Source organism: Garra rufa, chromosome 2 (genome assembly GCF_049309525.1).
Source record: "Garra rufa chromosome 2, GarRuf1.0, whole genome shotgun sequence".
Taxonomy (NCBI): domain Eukaryota; kingdom Metazoa; phylum Chordata; class Actinopteri; order Cypriniformes; family Cyprinidae; genus Garra; species Garra rufa.
This window is the reverse complement of record NC_133362.1, coordinates 9,437,062-9,461,057: the sequence shown is the minus strand read 5'-3', so window position 1 is coordinate 9,461,057 and position 23,996 is coordinate 9,437,062. Positions and strand designations below refer to the sequence as shown.

At 34.5% G+C, this 23,996-nt stretch overlaps 1 protein-coding gene across 1 annotated transcript in view; it reads right to left on the bottom strand.

Annotated features, from left to right (window-relative positions):
* The window catches only part of mdga1 (MAM domain containing glycosylphosphatidylinositol anchor 1), a 287,756-nt gene that overhangs the window by 171,438 nt on the left and 92,322 nt on the right, over window positions 1-23,996 (bottom strand). The window contains exon 3 of the mRNA XM_073834571.1: window positions 10,009-10,183. Within this exon, the coding sequence (XP_073690672.1) occupies window positions 10,009-10,183 (175 nt within the window). The remainder of the gene's footprint in view (window positions 1-10,008; window positions 10,184-23,996) is intronic.

Sequence of the window (23,996 nt, the reverse complement as noted above, 5' to 3'; positions counted from 1 at the left end):
TAAGAATTTGTGGGACCTGAAGGATTTTTCTAAAGAACAGTGGGCAGTTTAACAGTTCAGGACAAACAAGGGACTCATGAACAACTATCACCAAACAAACAAACAACTGTGAATCATTCAGCTAACAACACAGTATTAACAATCAAGTGTATGTAAACTTTTGAACAGGGTCATTTTTATAAATAACTATTATTTTGACTTGTGGACTATTTGTAAACATCTTTTATGTGAAATATCTTATTCAGGTCAGTACTAAATAAAAAGTAACATGCATTATGTACGATCCCTTTTATTTTGGTAAAATATTTAACATTTTGCAGATTATGCAAGGTGTATGTAAACTGTAAATGCTGTCCTTCATTTCTACTCATCAAAGAATCCTGAAAATGTGCAAGTAGCACAACTGTTTTGAATATTGATAATAATAAGAAATGCTATTGAGCAGCAAATCAGCATATTAGAATTTCTGAAGGATCATGTGACACTAAATGTCTTTCAAAACCATTAAAAAACAATTTTAAATTTTTCTCTTGTAGCTTTTCTTTTTTTGTACCTCTCCCTTTCTTTAATCTCTTCCACATTTTTGTTAACCTCCTTTCAGCCTGTCATTGCCCTTTCCTCTCATTCGCTCCTCTCCTTTACATTAAGTCCTTTGAAAGACTTTCCAATGACACCGACAGGTGAGATATGATGAACTGACTGGTTTTGGTTTCACTCTAAAATGCCATTTACGAAAAACCACATGTGGGCACTCACACACACACCTCTGTCTGGACCTAAAGAAAGCACAATGACTCACCTTTAGCCAACTACCCATCACAATCACAACCCAAAGGTCAGATCCAGTGTACCTTCTCAATAACCACAGAAGTGTCTGTGAGTGTGAGTATGAGAGAGAGAGAGAGAGAGACAGAAAGCTCCTATGACAGGCAGAATTCTTGTACTTTGTTTTTCCAATTAGCAAAGTAAGATTTAGTATATAGTGTCAGGCCTGTTTTAAATGTGCATGTGAGTCACTGGTTCATTTTTATTCTCCTCCAGTGCTCTTCTGGTGTCTTCAGCACAAGGGGCTTTTTGTGGACTGTATTGTGACGCCAGACTCTGGCACGCACAGACAGGCCGGGGCTGAAGGCCAGCTCACACACACACACACACACACACACACACACACACACACACACACACACACACACACACTCCAGAAGAATCAGAGCGGAGACGAGTCTGCTCCCAAAACACACTTAACCAAACACACTCCAGCTCAGCACACGGATGAGAAAAACCATATCACAAATACACACTGATCCACATGGAAAGGAAATTCACAAATTAGATTTCTTTCATATCTTTCCTAAGTAGCAATGAGATTAAATGCAGAGTAAATGGAGTATCTTGCTTCTCAAAGTTTTCTTCTGGGAGAAAAAAAAAAAGTCTCATGTACACCAGAGTTCAAAAGTTTGGGGTCAGTAAGACTTTTTAATGATTTTGAGTCTCTTCTGTTCACCAAGGCTGCATTTACTTGATTAAAAGTACAGTAATAAAAAATGTAATGGTATTATCAATATCGTGGTATCACGGTAACAACACTGATTCAATTTTATCGTGGTCACAAGACAATATGAAACCATAGGAATTTTGGGAAAAAAGTGTAGTTTTAAAATATATTTAAATGTATTATTCTAACATAAAAGGTCTTTAAAGTTGTGTGCTTTGGCACAGTATCTGTCAAATAAACTAAAACTGAAAGCACAATATAGCCTAATCCAGTGGTTCTCAAAGTGGGGGGGCGCACAAGTAAACAGCCAAAAGAAGGTAACTTGTAATGGGAGATGGATCGGTGTGTGAAAGAGAAGAGAAAACCATAGATGAATTTGCACAAACCCAGGCAGGTGCTATTCTTTCAAAAGCTCAATGCAGAAAATATGATGAGGTATAATTGCTCTCGGCTTCAAAGTTAAAATGATTTGCAACTGTCGCTTTGTCGCGTCCAGCAGAGATGTTGCTCTGCTCAACTAGGAACCGGTTGTTTTTCTCTCTCTCTCTACCAACCTCTGTTCCGACTTTGCACAAACTGCATTGCAATTAATGTGTGTGCGATATGACGCTTTTTGATTTGGATTTGGACAATTAAAAGATCTCCGCAATCTGCTTTTGAAGAAATATATTTCATGCTACAGCACACATTCTGTCAGATACAATTCTGGCGTCTCCGTCTCAATATACTGTACTGTACAACGCGAACTACATTCGCATCAAATGACAACTCAGCGGCAGAGTTCCACTCACACAGCTAGGGAAGTAATTTCCACTGGGGACAAAATCCCCTTTGTGTCCTCCCACTTTCACATGGTTTTGTTAAAGTAATCTCTTGTATTGTAGAATGCACACTCAGCGCCGCCGAAAGTTTCTATAGCTATCGTTAAAATGAAACCAAAAGTAAAACGCGCACGCGCATTCAAAAGCAATTTTAATACCCCCGTTTAGAGAGCAACTCCCTAGTGCGCGCAAATTAGGCTACATAACATATCTAGGCTGTTAATAGAATATGGGCTATAATAAGTTGTGTAGTTGTCTATAGCTCTATATCATGCTTGAAAAATTCGGTCTCTATTTGCACTTTAGAGTAGCCTACTTTGATTATTGGTGCATTTATTGCCTACACGACTAAGAAAGAACTATGTCGTTTATTTTTTGTTATTTATACTGTAGATTGTTTAAAAATGCAGTGGCTGCCTCTAATTTAAATGGCTGTACTTATAATAGAGAAAATAATCATCGTTCATGTACTCATATTTTCATTCCTTCCTGTCCCTTGCTTAAAGGATAACTATTGCCAAAATGCAACCTGGGCTGTTTTTTTTTTTTACTGTAAACGAGACAAACTTATATCTACAAGCATAATTACGACAAACGAGCCGTTTTTGAGATTGACCGTGATTTCGTTTTGTGGTCAATGGCCGGTGAATGGGAGTACTAAGGGCATAACTTTGAGCGCATCAAAATCTATATTTTTACAACACTAAGTAGGCTCGACACACCATGACACTTTGCTCGAAGTATCGCCTGGGTCTCTACACAGCATTGAGCATTGAGAACATTGTTTGTGTACACAGTTTACTAAAAAGAAAGGTTTTGAACAACTCACTTTCACTGTTTGAGTTTCCGCTCGCGGCCGTCTTGCCAGTCAAGACGTGTCTATCTCCGAATTTTGGCAACAGTTATCCTTTAAAACGTAAAATAAAGATATAAAAAAGGCTTTCAGAATCAGCCAGTGCTAACAAATAAAAAAGGTAATTTTGAGACCTGCTATGCCTTAGGACAGCATGAAACCCACAAAAAAAAAAAAAATAAAAAATAAAAATAAATAAATAACAGAGAATTATAATAATAATAGTTATTCTCTCTGTGCTATTGTTAATGTTTCAAGTGTTGCAGGTGTTTTCCCCTATAGTTTTTTTTTTTTATCTAAGAAAGCTTTAAAGGGATAGTTCACCCAAAAATGAAAATTTGATGTTTATCTGCTTACCCCCAGGGCATCCAAGATGTAGCTGACTTTGTTTCTTCAGAAGAACTTTTACTTTTAAAGGTTTGGTGCCCATCCACCTCTATTATTTGGCTGACAGACTGCACCGGTTTTCATTAAAAATCTTCGTTTGTGTTCCTCTGAAGAAACAAAGTCACCTACATCTTGGATGCCCTGGGGGTAAGCAGATAAACATCAAATTTTCATTTTTGGGTGAACTATCCCTTTAAAGCAAATATCAAACTATCAAAAGCTTAAAAGTGCAGTATAAATTGTTAACAGCTAATGGTTTAAATTGGTAACATTACTGCAGTCCAAATTCAAAATATCTCTTTTAAATGTATAAATTAGGAAAGAAGTATTGTAATTTCCCTACTGTAGTCTAAAGCAAAAAATAATATATGATAACAAGAAATATTCATTTTCATTTGTTTTACAGTGCAATTGTTTTACAATATATGGCTAATAATGTCATATGAATGACAATAATATGAAATTGTTCTTATTAATATTATATTCTAATTTGTTTGACTTCCTAAAACACCAGTGTGAATGTAATTTAGATTGAGACAGTATGCCACAAATAAAGAGGGTTAAGTCCCCTTTAAAGTTCATGTACAAGTCAATTTACTGACTTTTTCAAATATTTAAAATGTAATTTTTCCTTTGATGCAAAGCTGAATTTTCTTCGGAAATCATTCTAATATGCTGATTTGCTGCTCAAGAAACATTTCCTAGCATTTTTATTGTTGAAAACAGTTGTGCTGCTTAACATTTGTGTAAAAACTTTAATACTTAATGAATAGAAAGTTCAATATAAATCTTTTTTGTAAAATTGTAAATATCTTTACTCTCACTTTTAATCAATGTAATGCATTCTATTAATTCACTTTAAAATAATAATAATAATAATAATTACTGACTTCAAACTTTTGAATGAGAGTGTTTTTTAAAAGGTTTTTGTTTAAAAAAATGTGAAAAATCTCAAAAAAGTCTCAAACTATGCTCAGATTTGAAAAGACAAAAAGACAAAAGTCAGTGATCTCAATATAATTTTCCACATTCATTATATAAGAAGTTTTAGGAGAAACATCCATATCCAAATTAGATATTTAAATAAAACCTTAAAATACCATCTCCTGAGGTACTGTACGAAAGAACAACCACTGAGCAATCAAAGTGTCCTCTGGGAAGAAACAAATGCAAGTATAAACATTCCACTTTTTTCATTCATGAGAGCTGAAGAACTGAAGAGGAAGCATGAAAGAGATTATGAGATTCTGCATACTGAACATTCTTGGTGCAGTGGTGACTGCTTAAGACTGAATTGCTTAGCCTAAAATGTCATCAAAATGACTCATCTTACTACAAATAATCTACATATTATATGTCATTATTTTTGCATTTCATATTCTAACAAATAACAGTGTGAAATATCACAGCATTATTGCATCGTTTAAGTGATCCAATTTAAACATGTAAATACAGAAGGATTCAGTGACTTATGCCGACATACCTGACTGAACCCATCTAGATGGAGTGAAATGTAAATATTGAAAATGTATACAAGAAATGTCAAGGAAAAAATGATGCAGTGAATAAATATGTCTGGGGCACAGTTTACCGAACCAGCCGCTCCACACAAGATTTTGTCTTTCTTACCTGGTGCTGGATTGTGAGATCTGAACTGTACTGAATGAATGAAAGGGCGAGAACTGGGTCTCTGAACCAAGTCCATCCTTAGAGTAGAGGCACGCTGATCCCAGAACAGTTACCCACTGTCTCACTGGCCAAAGTGCCATGGTCAAAGACTGACCTACCCGCACAAAAAAAAAAAAAAAAACACCTACTGAGTGTGTGAGTGTGTGTGTTTGTGTACATGTGTGTCTGATGGCTTCTGACCAAATCTCTCAGTAAGGTCATTGCATACCGAGTCTGAAATTTCCGTCCAAAATATTTACACATTAAACACTAAATTTGACCAATCGAGTTTACACGCTGCCTCCGAATTTATTTTGTATTTAAAATAAAACTTTTTGATACATTTTTATTTTTTATATTCTTGTTGCAAGTTTAAAATCTACTGAGGAAGAAGGAAAAATAAATTTCTTTACACATGATGCAGTTTTGCATAATATATTAATAATTAGTAAATTATTCTTTTCTTCTTCACTAGATCTCATTCTTATAATAATAAATATTAAGGATACTTAAAAATAATGAAAATGTTTATTTTAAAATATCTTTAAATTTTTGCTAATCTAAAATGTAATAATAATAATTTTATAAACATGTATATAACTTTTAATTTTATTTAAAATAAAACTTTTTAACACACCTTTATTTTTTTATTTTCTTGTTGCAAGCTTAAAATTATGTTTTATTCACTAGATTTCATTCTTATAACAATAAATATTAAAAAACACCTACAAATAAAATGAAAAGGTTTATTTTAAAATATTTAAAAAATGAATAAAAAAAATAATTAAAAATTTCGCAAATCTAAAGTGACAATAATTTAAGATTATAAATTTTTTTTTTCTTCTTCAGTAGATCTCATTCATTAAAAATAAAAATAGGATTTATTTTAAAATATAAAAAAGTAAAAGTTTTGCAAATCTAAAATGACAATAATTTTATAAGCAAATATTTATAACTTCAAGTCAATTTTATTTTAAATATTTTTTAGTTTTTTAATTTCTTGTTGCAAGCTTAAAATCTACTGAGGAAGAAGGAAAATATATTTCTTAATACATGATGCAATTGTGCATAATCTATCAAAAATATTCAATTACTTTTTTTCTTTTTCAGTAGATCTCATTCATTAAATATACTTAAAAATAAAACAAAAAGCCTTATTTTAAAATATTCAAAAATTGTGTAAAAGTTTTGCAAATCTAAAATGACAATACAAATTTTATAAACAAATATGTATAACTTCAAGTCAATTTGACTTAAAATACAATTTGTTTTACAATTTTTATTTTTTATATTCTTGTTGCAAGCTTAAAATCAATTGAGGAAGAAGGAAAAATCCATTTCCTAATATGTCATGCAATTTTGCATAATATATTTAAAATTATTAAATAATTCTTTTCATCTTCACTAGATCTCAGTCTTATGATAAATATAGAAAAATAAAAACATTTTTAATGCATGATGCAATTTTGCATAACATATTAAAAAGTATTCAATTATTTTTTCTTCTTCACTAGATCTCATTCTTACAACAATAAATATTAAAAATACTTAAAAATAAAAGGTTTATTTTAAAATATTTAAAAATTGTTTAAAAGTTTTGCAAATGTAAAATGATTCATTATTATTAAGTAAAAATAAAATTTTGCATAATATATTAAATCAAATATATCCTAATGATGTTTACATATTTTTGCTGTAAAACAAGACAAAAATACAAATTAAGAAAATATGTGATAAGAACTAAGTCAAGTTAACGGATATTACTTTTAAACATACGCCTCGAGCCCATTCTTCCACTTGGTTTTGATTGCGAAACCCTAAAGCTGCCTAATTATACTCTATTAGTTGAATAATCATTCTGACAAAGTGCAGACTAGTTAATTTTGAAAATATGTAGCTTTGTGCATCGCTGCTCTGCACCTCTCACTTCCTCCTGCATCTCTCTGTCTTTGATGTTAACTAAGGCTGTCTGCCTCTGTAGCATGTGCCAGGCTGAGGTTAAATAGATGAAATATGCTGACATAAAATCAGGCAAACAGCTTTAGCACGGCACACACGGAACAGTGACTGGTTATATCAAAGTCCCTTAAACAGAACACATCAAAACGCCTCTGGACGAACCAACAGAGACCTCGGAGGAACAGGAGGGAATGGAAAAAGAGAGAGATTTGTCATCACTTTTCCAACTTAATAACTCTTAAAACTCCGAACCCTGTGCGCTACAAAAGCAGCACGGATCTTTTATTCAGCCCAACAAAAGAATCAGGCCATTCCGAGGCTCTCATTGTCATGCTTTTCCCGACATCCTCTCAATCCCGCTTCTGTAATTCTTCTATCTTTATCTCTCACACCTTCTGTACCTCTCACCTTTCCATCTCACAGCTCACACTTGCTCTCTTACTTCTCTTTTCTCTCAGTAATGGGGTTTGGTGCTGTAGAAGATTGAGGGGGATGTTTGGTGTGTGTGTGTTTGTGGTGGGTGGTCGGCGCTGTGTCTCGCCGCTCTGGTCAGGCTGAGTCTAATTGCCGGTGTTGTGGTGCTAAAGTCATCCGGAGAGCCGCGCCGAGCCGGTGGGGGAAAATTGAACAAGCATCACCCGTCAGGAGTGCTTCCACTCAGAGCAGCTGTCAGACTGCCCTGTTTACCTGCTACACAATTATCATCCGCCCCCAGGGAACCCTATGGAACAACACATCCATCCTCTGGGGGACGAGGAGGGGCCAGGGGGGAAGCGTGACGGCCGAATATCGCACAAGGAGATCGCTGACTGAATCTTGGTGTGCGTTAGCAGCTGGAAGTAAATTACGCTTACAAAAGTCTGCAAGGGGTTACGATACTTTGCAACAGAGAGACTTGCAAAGCCGTGAGGGTGAAGGAATGAGGGCTGGCTCACACAAAATGTGTTTTTGCATTCTGCCACACTTTTAATTGTTTTTCTCTGCTAACATGCACTAAACGGATGTCTTTTACCAATTAGCGACATTGCATTGCATTTTAAAGAGACTTTTGACTCCTGTTCTGCTATTTTCTGATGTCTACTATTTACTAAGTGATGCTCGAGACCCTTGTAATATTTGTTTTGTTTACTTCAGATATATAATATGTGTGTTTAAATTTTTAAGCAAAATTCTAATTTTATATGTACACTTTTTAGAGAGCTCTTCATTAAGTTAATACGTTTTATAAATTAATTATTTAAAATATAAATAACATTGTGAATGTTAATTAGAGAGAAAAAGAGAGACGGAAAGAGAATGTCAAAAAATGTCATTCTAAATATGAATAACTATAAATAATTATATAATAATCTAAGAATTAATTACAATAATTATGTTTTTGGATATACACTGTATATATATAAGTAACTTTTAACCTATTTAAAAAGCAATACAAATGATCATCGTTATTGAAAAAATAAAATGTTAATTTCAAAATATGTAAAAAATGTGTAACAGATTTGCAAATCTAAAATACAATAATCATTAATATTATATATATACTGTATATATAAATAATATATAGGATATTTAAAAATGTAAAATATTTAAATTATTTGAAAAATAAAATGTTTATTTTAAAATATTGAAAAAAGTGTAACAGTCTTGCAAATCTAAAATATAGTAATAATAAAAATAATAACAATTTTTATTATTACTATTATTATTATTATTGAATAAAAAATAACATGAATAACAAAACAATATTAGATAATAAATTATTTAACAACTAAATTACAATAATTGTGTTTTTGTATATATACTGTATATATAAATAATATTTAAGATATTTAAAATTGAATACAAATTATCACCATTATTATTTTTTGTTATTAAAAAATAAAGGTTTATTTTAAAATATGTAAAAATGTGTAACAGTTCTGCTAATATAAAATATATGAATCATTATTATTATTAGTAGTAGTAGTAGTATCAATATAAATATATATAAATAATTAAATAATAAATCAAAAAAGTAATTACAATAATTATGTTTTTGTATATATATATATATATATATATATATATATATATATATATATATATATATATACACATACATACACACACTGCATATAATTATTTACAGCATGTGTAAAAAAAACATAAAAAATGATAAATAATATTTTTTAAATCATTATGCATGTATAAAATATGGAATATTTTTGCTTATTAAATTGTATATATTTTAATAAATGGTATATATTTAATTTATTTTACTAAATTTTAAAAATAAAATTAAAAGCTAGTTGTTGTTTTTTTTTGAGTGAAAAACCCCTAAGGCTGTTTGTACTGAATGTGAGGTTGGTCTGAGAGAGTGTAGAGTCTTTTGTAGGTGGTTTTTGTGGGGTCTGGCTGTAGCCGCTGACCTGACCCTTGGCTCAATGGGACAGTGGGTCGGGGGTGCTGGGCAGCACTGCAGGGAATCCCTTACACACATAAAGAGTGTGACCCTGCCTGAACTATGGCTTCAACTCTCACTCGAGATCCTTCCAATTCATACACCTGAACTCTCCAGGCGCAACTGTCCAGTGCAGCCCATACATCCATCAATAACCGCTTATAAAACCTCTGCAAATGCTGCTGGGTACTATAATGTGTTTCCTCTTTTGTCTTAGCAGCTCAGGTGAGCATCGTTTCCCCTCCAGTTTTCCATACCCTCCCACACCGATATCCAGCACTAGAACAGAGATGGAGCACTGGAGAGTTCACACTGATTCACCTCCAGCAGGAAATCTGGGAGGGATCAGGTCGGGAAGAGGAGGGATCGTGGCCCTATCACTTACACTGCACATCTACGCGAATGGACTTGATGGCAGCCACCCCCACCCCGTTCTCAGCTTTGCAGTAGTAGCGGCCGCCCTGCACTCTCTGGATGTTGGGGATCCGTAGAGTCTCATTGAAAATGGATGTTTCCTGGAACTTGTCGGAAGCGCTTCCTGCTGTCTTGGTCCACCGCACCTGCAGGGGGCGACATTTAGAGACTCATTAGCTAATAATAAATGGGAAAACAATTTAATTTCTGTGCATATTTTACATACTTAGTTCAATCAATCAGTCAATGACTCAAATGTTAAATTAACAGAATCACTTTGGTCACTTTGATTTGGTCCTACTTTTGCTTTAATTTGCTTACATTTGATTGTGACCACATAAACTACTAAATAATTATCTTGAAATTAAAACTTCAAAGTCAAGATCTAAATCAAATGATTCACAATACGTGATTTCATGTCTCAATCAGAATCAAATGATTCGCAAAGTTTCGATGTAAATCAAATGATTCACAACCCCCTCCAAAGTCCTGATCTAAATTAAATTATGTGTGATACGCGATTTGAAGTCCAGATCTGAATCAAATGATTCGCAAAGTTCCGATGTAAAACAACTGATTTGCAAACCTGCTCCGAAGTCCTGATCTAAATCAAATGATTTGCGATACGCGATTTGAAGTCCTGATCTGAATCAAATGATTCACAAAGTTCAGATCTAAACCAAATGATTCACAAACCCACTCGGAAGTCCCGATCTAAACCAAATGTTTCACGATATGTGATTAGAAGTCCCGGAGCAAACCTGCTCCGAAGTCCTGGTCTAAATCAAATGATTTCCAAAGTTCCATTCTGGATCAAATGATTTGCAAAGGTCTGATCTAAATCAAATAACTTACAAACCCGCTCCGAAATACTGATCTAAATCAAATGATTTGCGATACGTGATTTGAAGTCCCGATCTAAATCTAATTATTCAAAATACACAATGTTCCATTCTAAATCAAATGATTTGTGAAACTACTCTGAAGTTCCGATCTAAGCCAAATGTTTCACGATATGCGATTTCTGAATTAAATGATTCGCAAAGTCTTGATCAAAATCAAATGATTCGCAAAGTTCGGATGAAAATCAAATGATTTGCAAACCCACTCCAAAGTCCTGATCTAAATCAAATGATGTGGGATGCACGACTTGAAGTCCCGATCTGAATCAAATCATTCGCAAGTTCCAATGTATATCAAATGATTCACAAACCCACTCCGAAGTCCTGATCTAAACCAAATGATTTGTGATATGTGATTTGAAGTACTGGTCTAAATCAAATGATTCACAACCCCCTCCAAAGTCCTGATCTAAATTAAATTGTGTGATACGCGATTTGAAGTCCTGGTCTAAATCAAATGATTTGCAAAGTTCCGATGTAAAACAAATGATTTGCAAACCTGCTCCGAAGTCCTGATCTAAATCAAATGATTTGCGATATGCAATTTGCAGTCCTGATCTGAATCAAATGATTCACAAAGTTCAGATCTAAACCAAATGATTTGTGAACCCACTCTGAAGTCCCGATTTAAACCAAATGTTTCATGATATGTGATTTGAAGTCCTGATCTGAATCAAATGATTCACAAAGTTTCGATCTAAACCAAATGTTTCGCGATATGCGATTTCTGAATCAAATGATTCGCAAAGTTCCGATGAAAATCAAGTGATTTGCAAACCCACTCCAAAGTCCCGATCTAAATTAAATGATGTGAGATGCACAATTTGAAGTCCCGATCTGAATCAAATGATTCACTATACACGATATAAAGTCCCAATCTGAATCAAATGATTCACTATATACGATATGAAGTCCGAATCTGAATCAAATGATTCACTATGCACGATTTTAAGTCCCAGTCTGAATTAAATGATTCGCCAAGTTCCGATCCAAATTAAATGATTCGCAAACCTTCTCCAAAGTCCCGATCTAAATCAAACCGTTCACGATATGTGATTTGAAGTCCCAATCTAATTGATCACCAAATCAGCTCTGAAGTCCAAATGATTCGGAATATGTGATCTGAAGTTCCGATCTGAATCAAATGATTCGCAAAGTTCCAATCTCAATTAAATGATTCGCAAATCTTCTCTGAAGTCCTGATCTACATTAAATGATTCGCAATACACGATTTGTGTTTGTGAAGTCCCAATCTAAATCAAATGATTTGCAAACCCACACTGAAGTCCCAATCTAAACCAAATGATTTGTGAAACATGATTTGAAGTCCCGATCTGAATCAAATGGTTTGTGATCCTGTGAATCATTTTTCAGTGCAATGGTTTAACTCAGGGGTTTTCAAACCTGTCCTGGAGCCTCCCCTGCCCTGCACATTTTGTATGTCTCCCTTATTAGGCACACCCAATTCAGGTCTTGCAGTCTCTACTAATGAGCTGATGATTTGAATCAGGTGTATTAGATGAGAGAGACAAGCAAAATGTGCAGGGCAGGGGAGGCTCCAGGACAGGTTTGAAAACCCCTGGTTTAACTGATTCAGATTTTTTGATTTTGCGTAAAAAGATGTGTCTGTTGAAAAAATTAAACAATTATTTCTTAAATATATTCTTTCAATAATTCAAGTACTTGTTATTATAGTATGCTGCATTATATTATACTTGGTATTATTATAGTATATTGGCATTTTTGAGAGTTGTCCAGGCCTTAAATTTTAAAAAGTCAAATTCAAGTACTTCACATACTTTAAGCACCTTGTATGAACCCTGATCAATGAAAAAAAAGCCATATCTTAAAAAAAAATATTAAATTGTAATGATTAAGAAATATAAATGTATTTTGTACCATTAAAATATTTTAACTTATTTTCTACGTTAAAATGATCAAATCAAAGCTTAGAATATGAACATCAAAATCAGAAAACATTACAATACTAATTTATAGTCCCAGATTTTAAATGTGGTTTCAGGCTTTACAAAAATATATGTATAGTATATGAAAAGATGTCTTAAAATAATTAAATCATACTTATTAAGTAATGTAAATGCATTTTTATATTAAAATACTGATTAAAACCTGTTAAAATGAGAAAATGTATGAGGAAAAGAATTCCAATGTGGTTCCAGACTTTACTGTATATGTACATAAAGACCCATAAATGAATAAATACTAAACATGTAACAGAGAAAGATTTATTTTCTTCTTCATAGTAATAACTAAACCTAAAGTTAAAAGTGCAAAAAAGTGTACAGATTAGTATAAAAAGACCAGATGCAAATGATCAAGAGCATCCGTGGGACTCAATAAGTTTGACCCTAAAGCAAGTATAGCGGTCAGACTGTCTGTAATCACAGGCTCATCCATCTCGATCATTCTTTTGACTCCTTCAAACAATCTTTGCATTGAGTATGTAAGGTCAAGTGAAAATCACAAAGTAAAGCCTGTGTAATCTCCTCCACCTCTCCACCTCTGGACATCAGTAAGCTGCTTCCATTACAGCCGAGGTCACCTCTGAACAGGGCGCCACACGGGTGAGCAGCCGATTGTAGTTGGCAGCGCTGGGGGCAGCAGGAAGGTTAGGACGTACGTGCAAAGGATTATGGGATTACGCCGACCTGTGTAAACGACGAGCTTTGTGTTTATTCAGGTTTATTTGCCTGTGGATTTGGGACACAGCTGCTGTTCATTTATCAGGTGTACTGGGTGAGAAATTAACACAGAGGAAGGGAGAGAGAGCTCCTGCTGGGACTAACCTATCCTCTGGATGGCAAAGGACAGAAAAGCTGGTTGAAAGTGGTTTGATGGGGCAAAGATCACTAAAAAGTTGTGCCACTTTCTTGTCAGAACAGAACAGAAGTCAGAAAAGACCCACAAAGTAAAGAATTGCACTTTTATTTGATCTAAAATACAGCAGAGCAGTAATATTGTGAAATATTTTTATTATTTATAATAACTGCTTTCTACTTGAATATATTTTAAAATGTAATATATTCCTCTATTCAAAGCTGAATTTTCAGCAGCAAATCAGCATATTAGAATGATTTCTGAAGGATCATGTGACACTGAAGACTGGAGTAATAATGCTGAAAATTCAGCTTTGAAACCACAGGAAAAAAAATTACATTCGAAAATATGCTGAATTAGAAAACAGTTCTTTTAAATAGTAAAATCATTTCAAAATTTACTGTTGTGGCTGTACTTTGGATCAAACAAATGCAGGCTTGGTGCATAGACAATACTTCTTGAAAAAAAACAAAAATCTTACTGTTCAAAAACTTTTGACTGGTAGTGTAATATTTAATGCAATTAGCATTTTTCAATATTTCAAAATAAAAAAATATATAATTACATTTATTAACATTAATTTATACTAATAAAGTCCAAAAATTTTGTTCAATTATTTTTAAGTTGTAAATAGATTTTTGAAGCAAGTTTTACAAGAAAAAACTACTGAAGTTTTTCTAACTCAAAAATGTAATATTTAATATTCAATGTGCTACTTGCTGTTTCTTTGTAATTAATTATGAAATTTACTATCAATTTCCAAATTTCCAACACATCTTTTCAGTATTCAGTATTATGTATATATATTTGCATTTACTGTAAAGTGCATATTTTATAATATATAACATACAGTAGTTATATATTGCAACATTTAAAGTTTCTTATGCTCATTAAGTCAGCATTTATTTGATCAAATATCTATTTTAATATACTTCAAAATATAATTTAAATATAATGAAATTTCCCAATTTCTATATAATATTTAAAGCAACACTAAAGAGTTTTTTTTTTTTTTACCTTAAAATAATGTTTCCGAACTCGTGTCAGTGGTTCATCAACTCATAACAGGGTGAAACGGCACTTCGTATTCGCTTTGCGACCCTCTATCGGCCATAACAGCACTATGTAAGTTTGGGTCGTCGGGTCGCGGTTTTGTAGTTTAAATGAGACTACAAATGCGACTTGCTTCACGGCAAAAACAAACAGCAAACAATGTCATTATTATGTTTTATTTCGTATTCATACTTTCATAAAGTCATGCAACATGCTCTACCTTGTCACTGGACATCGTTATTTCCAAAGCTGGTCCTGGATAGCCTCCAAACAAATAACGTGCATGTGACGCGACGGTTCTTTAGTGTTGCTTTAATATAACAAATCAACAAAACACTGTCGTTCAAAAGTTTGGGATCAGTACTTTTTTACGTTTTTTAAAGAAGTTTCTTATGCTCATCAAGTCAGCATTTATTTGATCAAAAATACAGAAAAAAACTTGTGAAATTTCTATTTTAATATAGTTCAAAATATAATTTACTCCTATGATGCAAAGCTAAATTTTCAGCATCATTACTCTAGTCTTCAATGTCACATGATCCTTCAGAAATCATTTTAAAATGCTGATTTACTATTAATGCCAGAAACATTTGTGCTACCTTAATTTTTTGGAACTTGTGATACCTTTGTCAGGATTCTTTGATGAATAAAATGTTAAAAAGAAAGTGTTAATTAATATAGAGATATTTTCTAATCGTTCTTTACTATCACTTTTTATCAATTTAACACATCCTTTCTGAATAAAAGCTTCAATTTCTTTCAAAATCTATCCATTCTCCAAACTGATTCTCCTTTGCAGGGTCCATGGAGTAATGAACAAATGAAACAAAATGATTAAAAATTGTGAAAAACTACAGGATCCATATGTTTTTGTATATATGTTCACCTACAGTATTTGTTTTAACCTTCAATAATGAGAAAAGTTGCTACTGTTGGTCACAACTCCCTTTCAATTTAAGCGCAGTAGTGTGCTGAACCACTGGTCTGTGTCGTTCCTGAGAGTGTTGACGCCTATCTCAGAATCCACCGCTGGTTGTGAATTTTTAAAAAAATGTCCTGTTTGTTTTCTCAGCAGCCCAAAACTCTGCCATCATCGCGTTGATTCATCGTGGCTCTCAAAGGGCCGGCGCTGGCAGATGTAAGACAGATGGCGCTGGATAGGCTATCATTACAGCGGCCTCAGACGGCTCACTTACAGCAGCGCAAAGTCACAGTGGCACAGCAACTTTCAAAGCCTCAGTGATACGAAGAGAAGCGCGTCAGACACAGAAAGGAGAGGACGGCTTATGGCAACAGACACCGAAAAGGCTGCAGTTACAGGAAGCGCAACAGAGGACGAAAAATTGGTCATGAAACAGATGAACCAGGGAAGAGACAACGCTGCCCTTCTCAACATCAACAGCTGCCACACATCACCATGTTTTACTGCTCCAGAGATCCCAACAGACTGCGCAAACCCTGTCTGTCTGTCTCCCTCTTTCTTCACACAGGCTTTTCTGGCTGCTCTTGGGAAAGAAATCCCATGAGCCTCTGTTAGCTGTACACTAGCGTTCTTCATCTGTCTTTACTGCAAAACCGGGCTCACAATATGCCGTACAATATTCTGATATGCTTTCTGAATCCCATCTTTTTATTTTCATAGCAATGAATTTGGTTCTGTTTGTTCATTATTAACTAAAAGTAACAGACAATAAATTACTTGAAATAAAACTAATGTTAACTAAAACTAAATATTTTTTTAAATTACTTTATTTCTCATTTTCTTATACACTACCAGTCAAAAGTTTTTGAACAGTAATATTTGTAATGTTTTTTAAAGAAGTCTCTTCTGCTCACCAACCTGCATTTATTTGATCCACAGTAGAGCAAACATTTTACAATTTAGAAATATTTTTCTATTTAAAATAACTGTTTTCTATTTGAATGTATTTAAAATGTAATTCATTCCTGTTATTTCAAAGCTGAATTTTTAGCATCATTACTCCAGTCACATGATCCTTCAGACAACATTCTAACATTCTGATTTGCTTCTCAAACAACATTTATTATTATTATTATGTTGAAAACAGCTGAGTAGAATTTTTTTTCAGGTTTCTGTGATGAATATAAAGTTCAGAAGAACAGCATTTTTCTGAAACAGAAATCTTTTGTAACATTATAAATGTCTTTATCACCACTTTGGATCAATTTAAAGCATCCTTGCTAAATAGAAGTATTAATTTCTATAATTTAGCTTTGATCACAGGAATAAATGTAATTTTAAAAAATATTAAAATTGAAAGCAGTTATTTTAAATTGTAAAAATGTTTCATAATATCACTGTTTCTGCTGTATTTTGGATCAAATAAATGCAGGCTTGGTGAGCAGAAGAAAATTCTTTAAAAAACCTTAAAAAATCTTTTATTAACTTTTGACTGGTAGTGTAGTTTAACTTGATGTACTAAAATAACTAAAACTAAATTATTCAAAATTATTAAAAACCTATACAGACATACTTTAAAAAAAAGAATGAGAATAAGAATACAAATCAGCAAAAAAAATGCACACAACAAAATGACTCAAACTTTAAAATTAATATGAAAACTGAAAGAAAAATACATTATACTGTAGTAGATATTTAACAGCAACCACAGAGCTGAAACATGCAGCTGAACGAGTCATTTTCGTTTTTTAGCTTTAGTTACGGCATTTGACAAAGGTCAAAATAAATGAGGAGAAAACATAATATAGAGCAATTAGGATTAGATTTCTCATTGTCTGCCAATAAAACTCTAAAAACAAAGGGGATTTTACAGTATGCCTTAGAATCACCATTTTAGCTTCCCTAAAGAATCTTTCAGTGAAAACAAACCATTTTTGGGTCTCAGTGTGAAGAACATTTATTAATCTAAAGAACCTTTTTCCACTATAGAGAACCTGTAGAAAGGTTCAATGGATGTTAAAGGTTCTTCATAGAACCACAAATGCCAATAAAGAATTGGCATTCTTTTTTGAAAGAGATACAGTAGTTCACCCAAAAATGAAAACTCTGTCATTAAGTACTCACCCTCATGTCGTTCCAAACTCGTAAGACCTTTGTTCATCTGCTCATTCTTGATTAAATTCAAGAGCTTTCTGACCCTGCATAGACAGCAGCTGAAATGTTAAAACAGCCCAGAAAGGTAGTAAGGATGTCGATAAATAGACGAGCGAAGGTCTTACGGGTTTGGAACTAAGACAGAATTTTCATTTTTGGCTTAACTAACCCTTTAAGATTAAGGTAATATCCTCTGTATTTTATACCTAGGTTGTGTAAGGAAAAATAGTTTTCGTGCTGAACTGAAATCATAAAGTACTTTTACCTGACGTCCTCAGGGAAAGCTCCTCGCGTCCGAAGAGAGCTTTTATCATCCCACTCCCATTTTTCCAAACCCTCTCTCTCTTTCCGCTTGAGGTTTTCTCTTCCCGCCTATCCTATAACTGCCTCTATAAATTAAGTTCTCTGCGAGCGACACCAATTCAAGTCAAGCATCCGCAAAGAGACGTTTATTGCTTAATGCCTGTCAAGCCTGCTTAAATCTGGGCGGCTGTGGTCCTCTCCAGCACTAGCACTGGGTTATTGCTACTGTAAGCGCATTTAATGCTCATTGTCGGGCTTTTTATGTGCGAGCATGTTAAATCGGTGAAGAGTGATTACTACACACAAAAGCTCAACGTTTGCAGCTTAGCTTTACACTCTGTATTACTCTAAAATCTCGTATCCCTTTCTTTCCCTCTCTCGTTCGCTCCAGCTATCCGATAATCGCTCTCTCAATTCAATTTTGAGCTTTATTGGCATGACAGAAACTGTCTGTTTGTACTGCTAAAGTGTTGCGAAACCAGTTAAATAAATAAGGCAAAATGTACAATTAGTCTAAAAGGTGTACGCTATTTATTCGGTAAGTAGCCGTGCAATACTCAGGATAATTACGGGTCATTACCGGCAAATAAACACAGACACGGTGAGCAGGATCCCAGTGTGAGGCGCAAGAGTCTAGTATCATCCTGAATATCTTACTAAGCAAAATTGGAGTCAGATTAAATCAGATTAAATGTTTTTTATGACTGCGGACACAAAGCTTGTGCAACGTCATGCACAAACTGCGGCAGGGGCGCCGCTCGCAATTTTGGGCCCTATGACAAAATATGAGGTTGGGCCCCCCCTACCACACAAAAGCAGATCTCTGGGGGCCCCTAAAAGGCGTGGGCCCTTAGAATTGTCCTAACTTACCCCCCCTTAGCGGCGCCCCTGAACTGCGGTACGCTACACAATCAATACAGAGCATTCAATCATAGTACATTTATACAAATACATAAGTGATAATTATCTTACATTAATTAGAAATATAGCCAAATTAGCATTCAAAAGACTTTTTTTCAGAGCAAAAATGCATTAAAAGTGACAAAAAAGACGTTTAATGTTACAAAAAGATCTGTTTAAAATAAATGCTGTTCTTTTGAACGTTCTATTCATCGAAGAGTCTTAAAAGCATTTAAAATATTAAGCAGCACAACTGTTTTCAACATTGATAATAATAAAAGATGTTTCTTAAGTGGCAAATCAGCATATTAGAATGATTTCTGAAGGATCATGTGACACTAAAGACTGAAGTAAGGATGCTGAAAATTTAGCTTTGCATCACAGGAATAAATTACATTTTAAAATATACTTAAATGGGATGTTTTGGTCAAATAAACGCACCTTACAAAGTTCTATAAATATAAAAGTAATTATCCTCAAATATGTAATTATGTAAGTCATTTTATTTCAAGAGGTTTTGAAATGCAAGCATCCTAAACACACGGCTTTCCGTAACATCAACAGATCCACTCCCACCCTAGTAATAATTATAAAGCATGCAATTGTTTCTGAATCTGTACATGAATTCACAGATGTCCTGTGCTAATATTTAGACAAACTAAATCCGTATAAACCATAAAACAGCAGGAAAGAAAGAAGACCCGAGCAGTGTCAGATTTTGCCAGCTCATCTCCCGTTCTCATCTGCACCTCTGTTCGCTGAAATCAATCCTAATCAAATAACACGCAGCGCTGCGGAGTATTTAAACCTCTCTATATGTTACACAAACAGCAGCTCTATTAAACATCCCACGTCAAGCGTAATAAATGAGAGTGTAAAGTGTGAGGTGGCTTTTTCTGCTCGCGGACACAATGAGGGCAGAAATACATCTGCTGCACGTGGGATGTACACAGCGTTAGTCCTTCTGCGGCCTGATGCTGCACACCTTCAAGATCACACTTCTGTCCTACAAACAAGCCTACAGAAAGCAACCGCCAAGTTTGCATGCACATTTCATGAAGAGAAACTGTTCATGCCAAAATTGAAAATTTGTTTGATTTACATATTATTTTTGGTCTTCTGTGAAACACACAAGATGTGGAAAGAGCACCAAAAAACATAGTAAAAGTAGCCCATGGGACTCCTTCTGCATACAAAATGCATATTAATTTTTATTTAGAACTGACCTGAATAAGATAATTATTTATAAAAATTACCCTGTTTAAAAGTTTACATAGACTTGATTCTTAATATGTTGTTAACTGAATGATCCAAAGCTGTTTTTTATGCGAAAGTTGTTCATGAGTCCTTTAAACGTCCTGAACAGTTGCCCGTTGCTCTTCAGATAAATCCCTTAGGTCCCACAAATTCTTTGGTTTTTCATCATTTTTGTGTATTTGATACTTACCAACAATGACTGTACGATTCTTTTCACACTGAGAACAACTGAGGGACTCATACGCAACTATTACAGAAGGTTCAAATGCTTACTGATGCTCCAGAAGGAGAAACTATACATTAAAATTAGGGGTGAAAACTTCTTGAATTTTAAGATCAATGTAAATTTAACTTATTTTGTCTTCTGGGGAACGTTTAAGTACATTCTGTAGTTTCTGAAGGGCAGTACTTAATGAAAAAATATGATATTTAGGCAAAATAAGAAAAATTTGCGGATCCTCATTCCGTTCAAAAGTTTTCACCCCCTTAATGGATTGTTTTTCCTTCTGGAGCATCAGTGAGTGTTTGAACCTAGTTGCATATGAGTCCCTCAAGTTGTCCTCAGATGGATCTCAAAATCATACAGTCATTGTTGAAAAGGGTTCAAATAAACAAAAATGATGAAAAACCAAAGGATGTGTGGGAGCTGAAAGATTTTTCTGAAGAACAGCAGGCAGTTAAACTGTTAAGGACAAACAAGGAGCTGAAAAAAACACAGCTGTGGATCATTCAGGTAACAACACTGTATTAAGAATCAAACATTTGCACAGGATCATTTTTACAAATTCATCTATTATGCATTTTTTACATTTTTTTTCTGCAAGATGTATGCAAACATTTGACCTCCGCTATATGTATGTATTTATATATTTTTATTTATTAAGTTAGTTAGCTAATTAATTGAAATACAATCTAAATATTAGATTAAAGACTTAAAAATAAATACAAATAAGAAATGTTCGGTTAGGTAATTCACTGAAATTACTTTTATGTACTAAAATTCACAAAACTGAAATAAAAATGAAGCTAATCATAAATAAATAAAAATTATAAAAGCTCACAACATATATATACAGTCGTGGCCAAAAGATTTGAGAATTACATAAATATTGGAAATTTGAAAAGTTGCTGCTTAAGTTTTTATAATAGCAATTTGCATATACTCCAGAATGTTATGAAGAGTGATCAGATGAATTGCATAGTCCTTCTTTGCCATGAAAATTAACTTAATCCCGAAAAAAAACTTTCCACTGCATTTCATTGCTGTCATTAAAGGACCTGCTGAGATCATTTCAGTAATCGTCTTGTTAACTCAGGTGAGAATGTTGACAAGCACAAGGCTGGAGATCATTATGTGAGGCTGATAGGGTTAGAATGGCAGACTTGACATGTTAAAAGGAGGGTGATGCTTGAAATCATTGTTCTTCCATTGTTAACCATGGTGACCTGCAAAGAAACACGTGCAGCCATCATTGCGTTGCATAAAAATGGCTTCACAGGCAAGGATATTGTGGCTACAAAGATTGCACCTAAATCAACAATTTATAGGATCATCAAGAACTTCAAGGAAAGAGGTTCAATTCTTGTTAAAAAGGCTTCAGGGCGTCCAAGAAAGTCCAGCAAGCGCCAGGATCGTCTCCTAAAGAGGATTCAGCTGCGGGATCGGAGTGCCACCAGTGCAGAGCTTGCTCAGGAATGGCAGCAGGCAGGTGTGAGCGCATCTGCACGCACAGTGAGGCCAAGACTTTTGGAAGATGGCCTGGTGTCAAGAAGGGCAGCAAAGAAGCCACTTCTCTCCAAAAAAAACATCAGGGACAGATTGATCTTCTGCAAAAAGTATGGTGAATGGACTGCTGAGGACTGGGGCAAAGTCATATTCTCCGATGAAGCCTCTTTCTGATTGTTTGGGGCATCTGGAAAAAGGCTTGTCCGGAGAAGAAAAGGTGAGCGCTACCATCAGTCCTGTGTCATGCCAACAGTAAAGCATCCTGAGACCATTCATGTGTGGGGTTGCTTCTCATCCATGGAGTGGGCTCACTCACAATTTTGCCCAAAAACACAGCCATGAATAAAGAATGGTACCAAAACACCCTCCAACAGCAACTTCTTCCAACAATCCAACAATAGTTTGGTGAAGAACAATGCATTTTCCAGCACGATGGAGCACCGTGCCATAAGGCAAAAGTGATAACTAAGTGGCTCGGGGACCAAAACGTTGAAATTTTGGGTCCATGGCCTGGAAACTCCCCAGATCTTAATCCCATTGAGAACTTGTGGTCAATCCTCAAGAGGCGGGTGGACAAACAAAACCCCACTAATTCTGACAAACTCCAAGAAGTGATTATGAGAGAATGGGTTGCTATCAGTCAGGATTTGGCCCAGAAGTTGATTGAGAGCATGCCCAGTCGAATTGCAGAGGTCCTGAAAAAGAAGGGCCAACACTGCAAATACTGACTCTTTACATAAATGTCATGTAATTGTCAATAAAAGCCTTTGAAACGTATGAAGTGCTTGTAATTATATTTCAGTACATCACAGAAACAACTGAAACAAAGATCTAAAAGCAGTTTAGCAGCAAACTTTGTGAAAACTAATATTTGTTATTCTCAAAACTTTTGGCCACGACTATATATATATATATATATATATATTAGGGCTGCAACTAACGACTATTTTAATAGTCGACTAGTCACCGACTATTGAAACGATTAGTCGACTAATCGGATAATTATTCAATTTTTCTCAAATTTAGCATGAGATTGCTTTAATTATGTGGAAAATCATAGTAAACACAAGAAAGAAGGGGGTACTTCAATGAAAAATGCATATTTTGCTGCTGATAGGCCAATTCATACTAAAAGTAAATAAAAATGCCCTGTCTAAAACCAATTAGGCACAGTGCTCGGTCAGTACAGACATAAATGCATAAATTAAGAAACTCTATAATTTTTTTAATGGACAGGCACATTTGTTTTATAAGAAAAAAATAAATTAAAATCAAGTAAACATTTTCTTCCTGTAAACCATCAGCAGCAATAAAACAGTAAACAAAAATGTATATCCAAAACAAAACGTATTGGCTTTTATTTAAATCTTACCGAGGCCAGCCAAACTACGTTTCATTCAACTGTCCGACGTGCTTTCTCTTTAAATGTTCGTGCATCACAGAGGTGCTGCCGTGATGCGCAAGGACTGCTTTACAAACCATGCAGGTAATATTTTAATTCGCCGTAGCAGGCTAAAATGCTCCCAAACTTTACTCCTGTTTCATACATACTCAGTCTGCAGTGCGTCTACAGTCCGTGTGCGTTACGTATGCGGTGCAGAAGCAGCACAGACTCGTTTTGCTTTCACACAGAACGCGTTTGCAGTCCGTACATTGTGAACGTTCTAATCCGTTAACATGGGTGTGGAAAAAAAAAAACGCACTGCAGACGGAGTATGTGTGAAACGGGCGTGTTTTGGTACGCGCAGCTGCTGCGTTGGACGCCGCCATTTCTGTATGTTATCGCTCAGCATAGAAGCTGCGTATGTGCGACTCTCGGCAGAAAGATGCCTCACTCGGTTGTCTGGCGACAACATCGACAATGAAATTCATTGTCGACTATTTCTATTATCGATTTTTGTCGA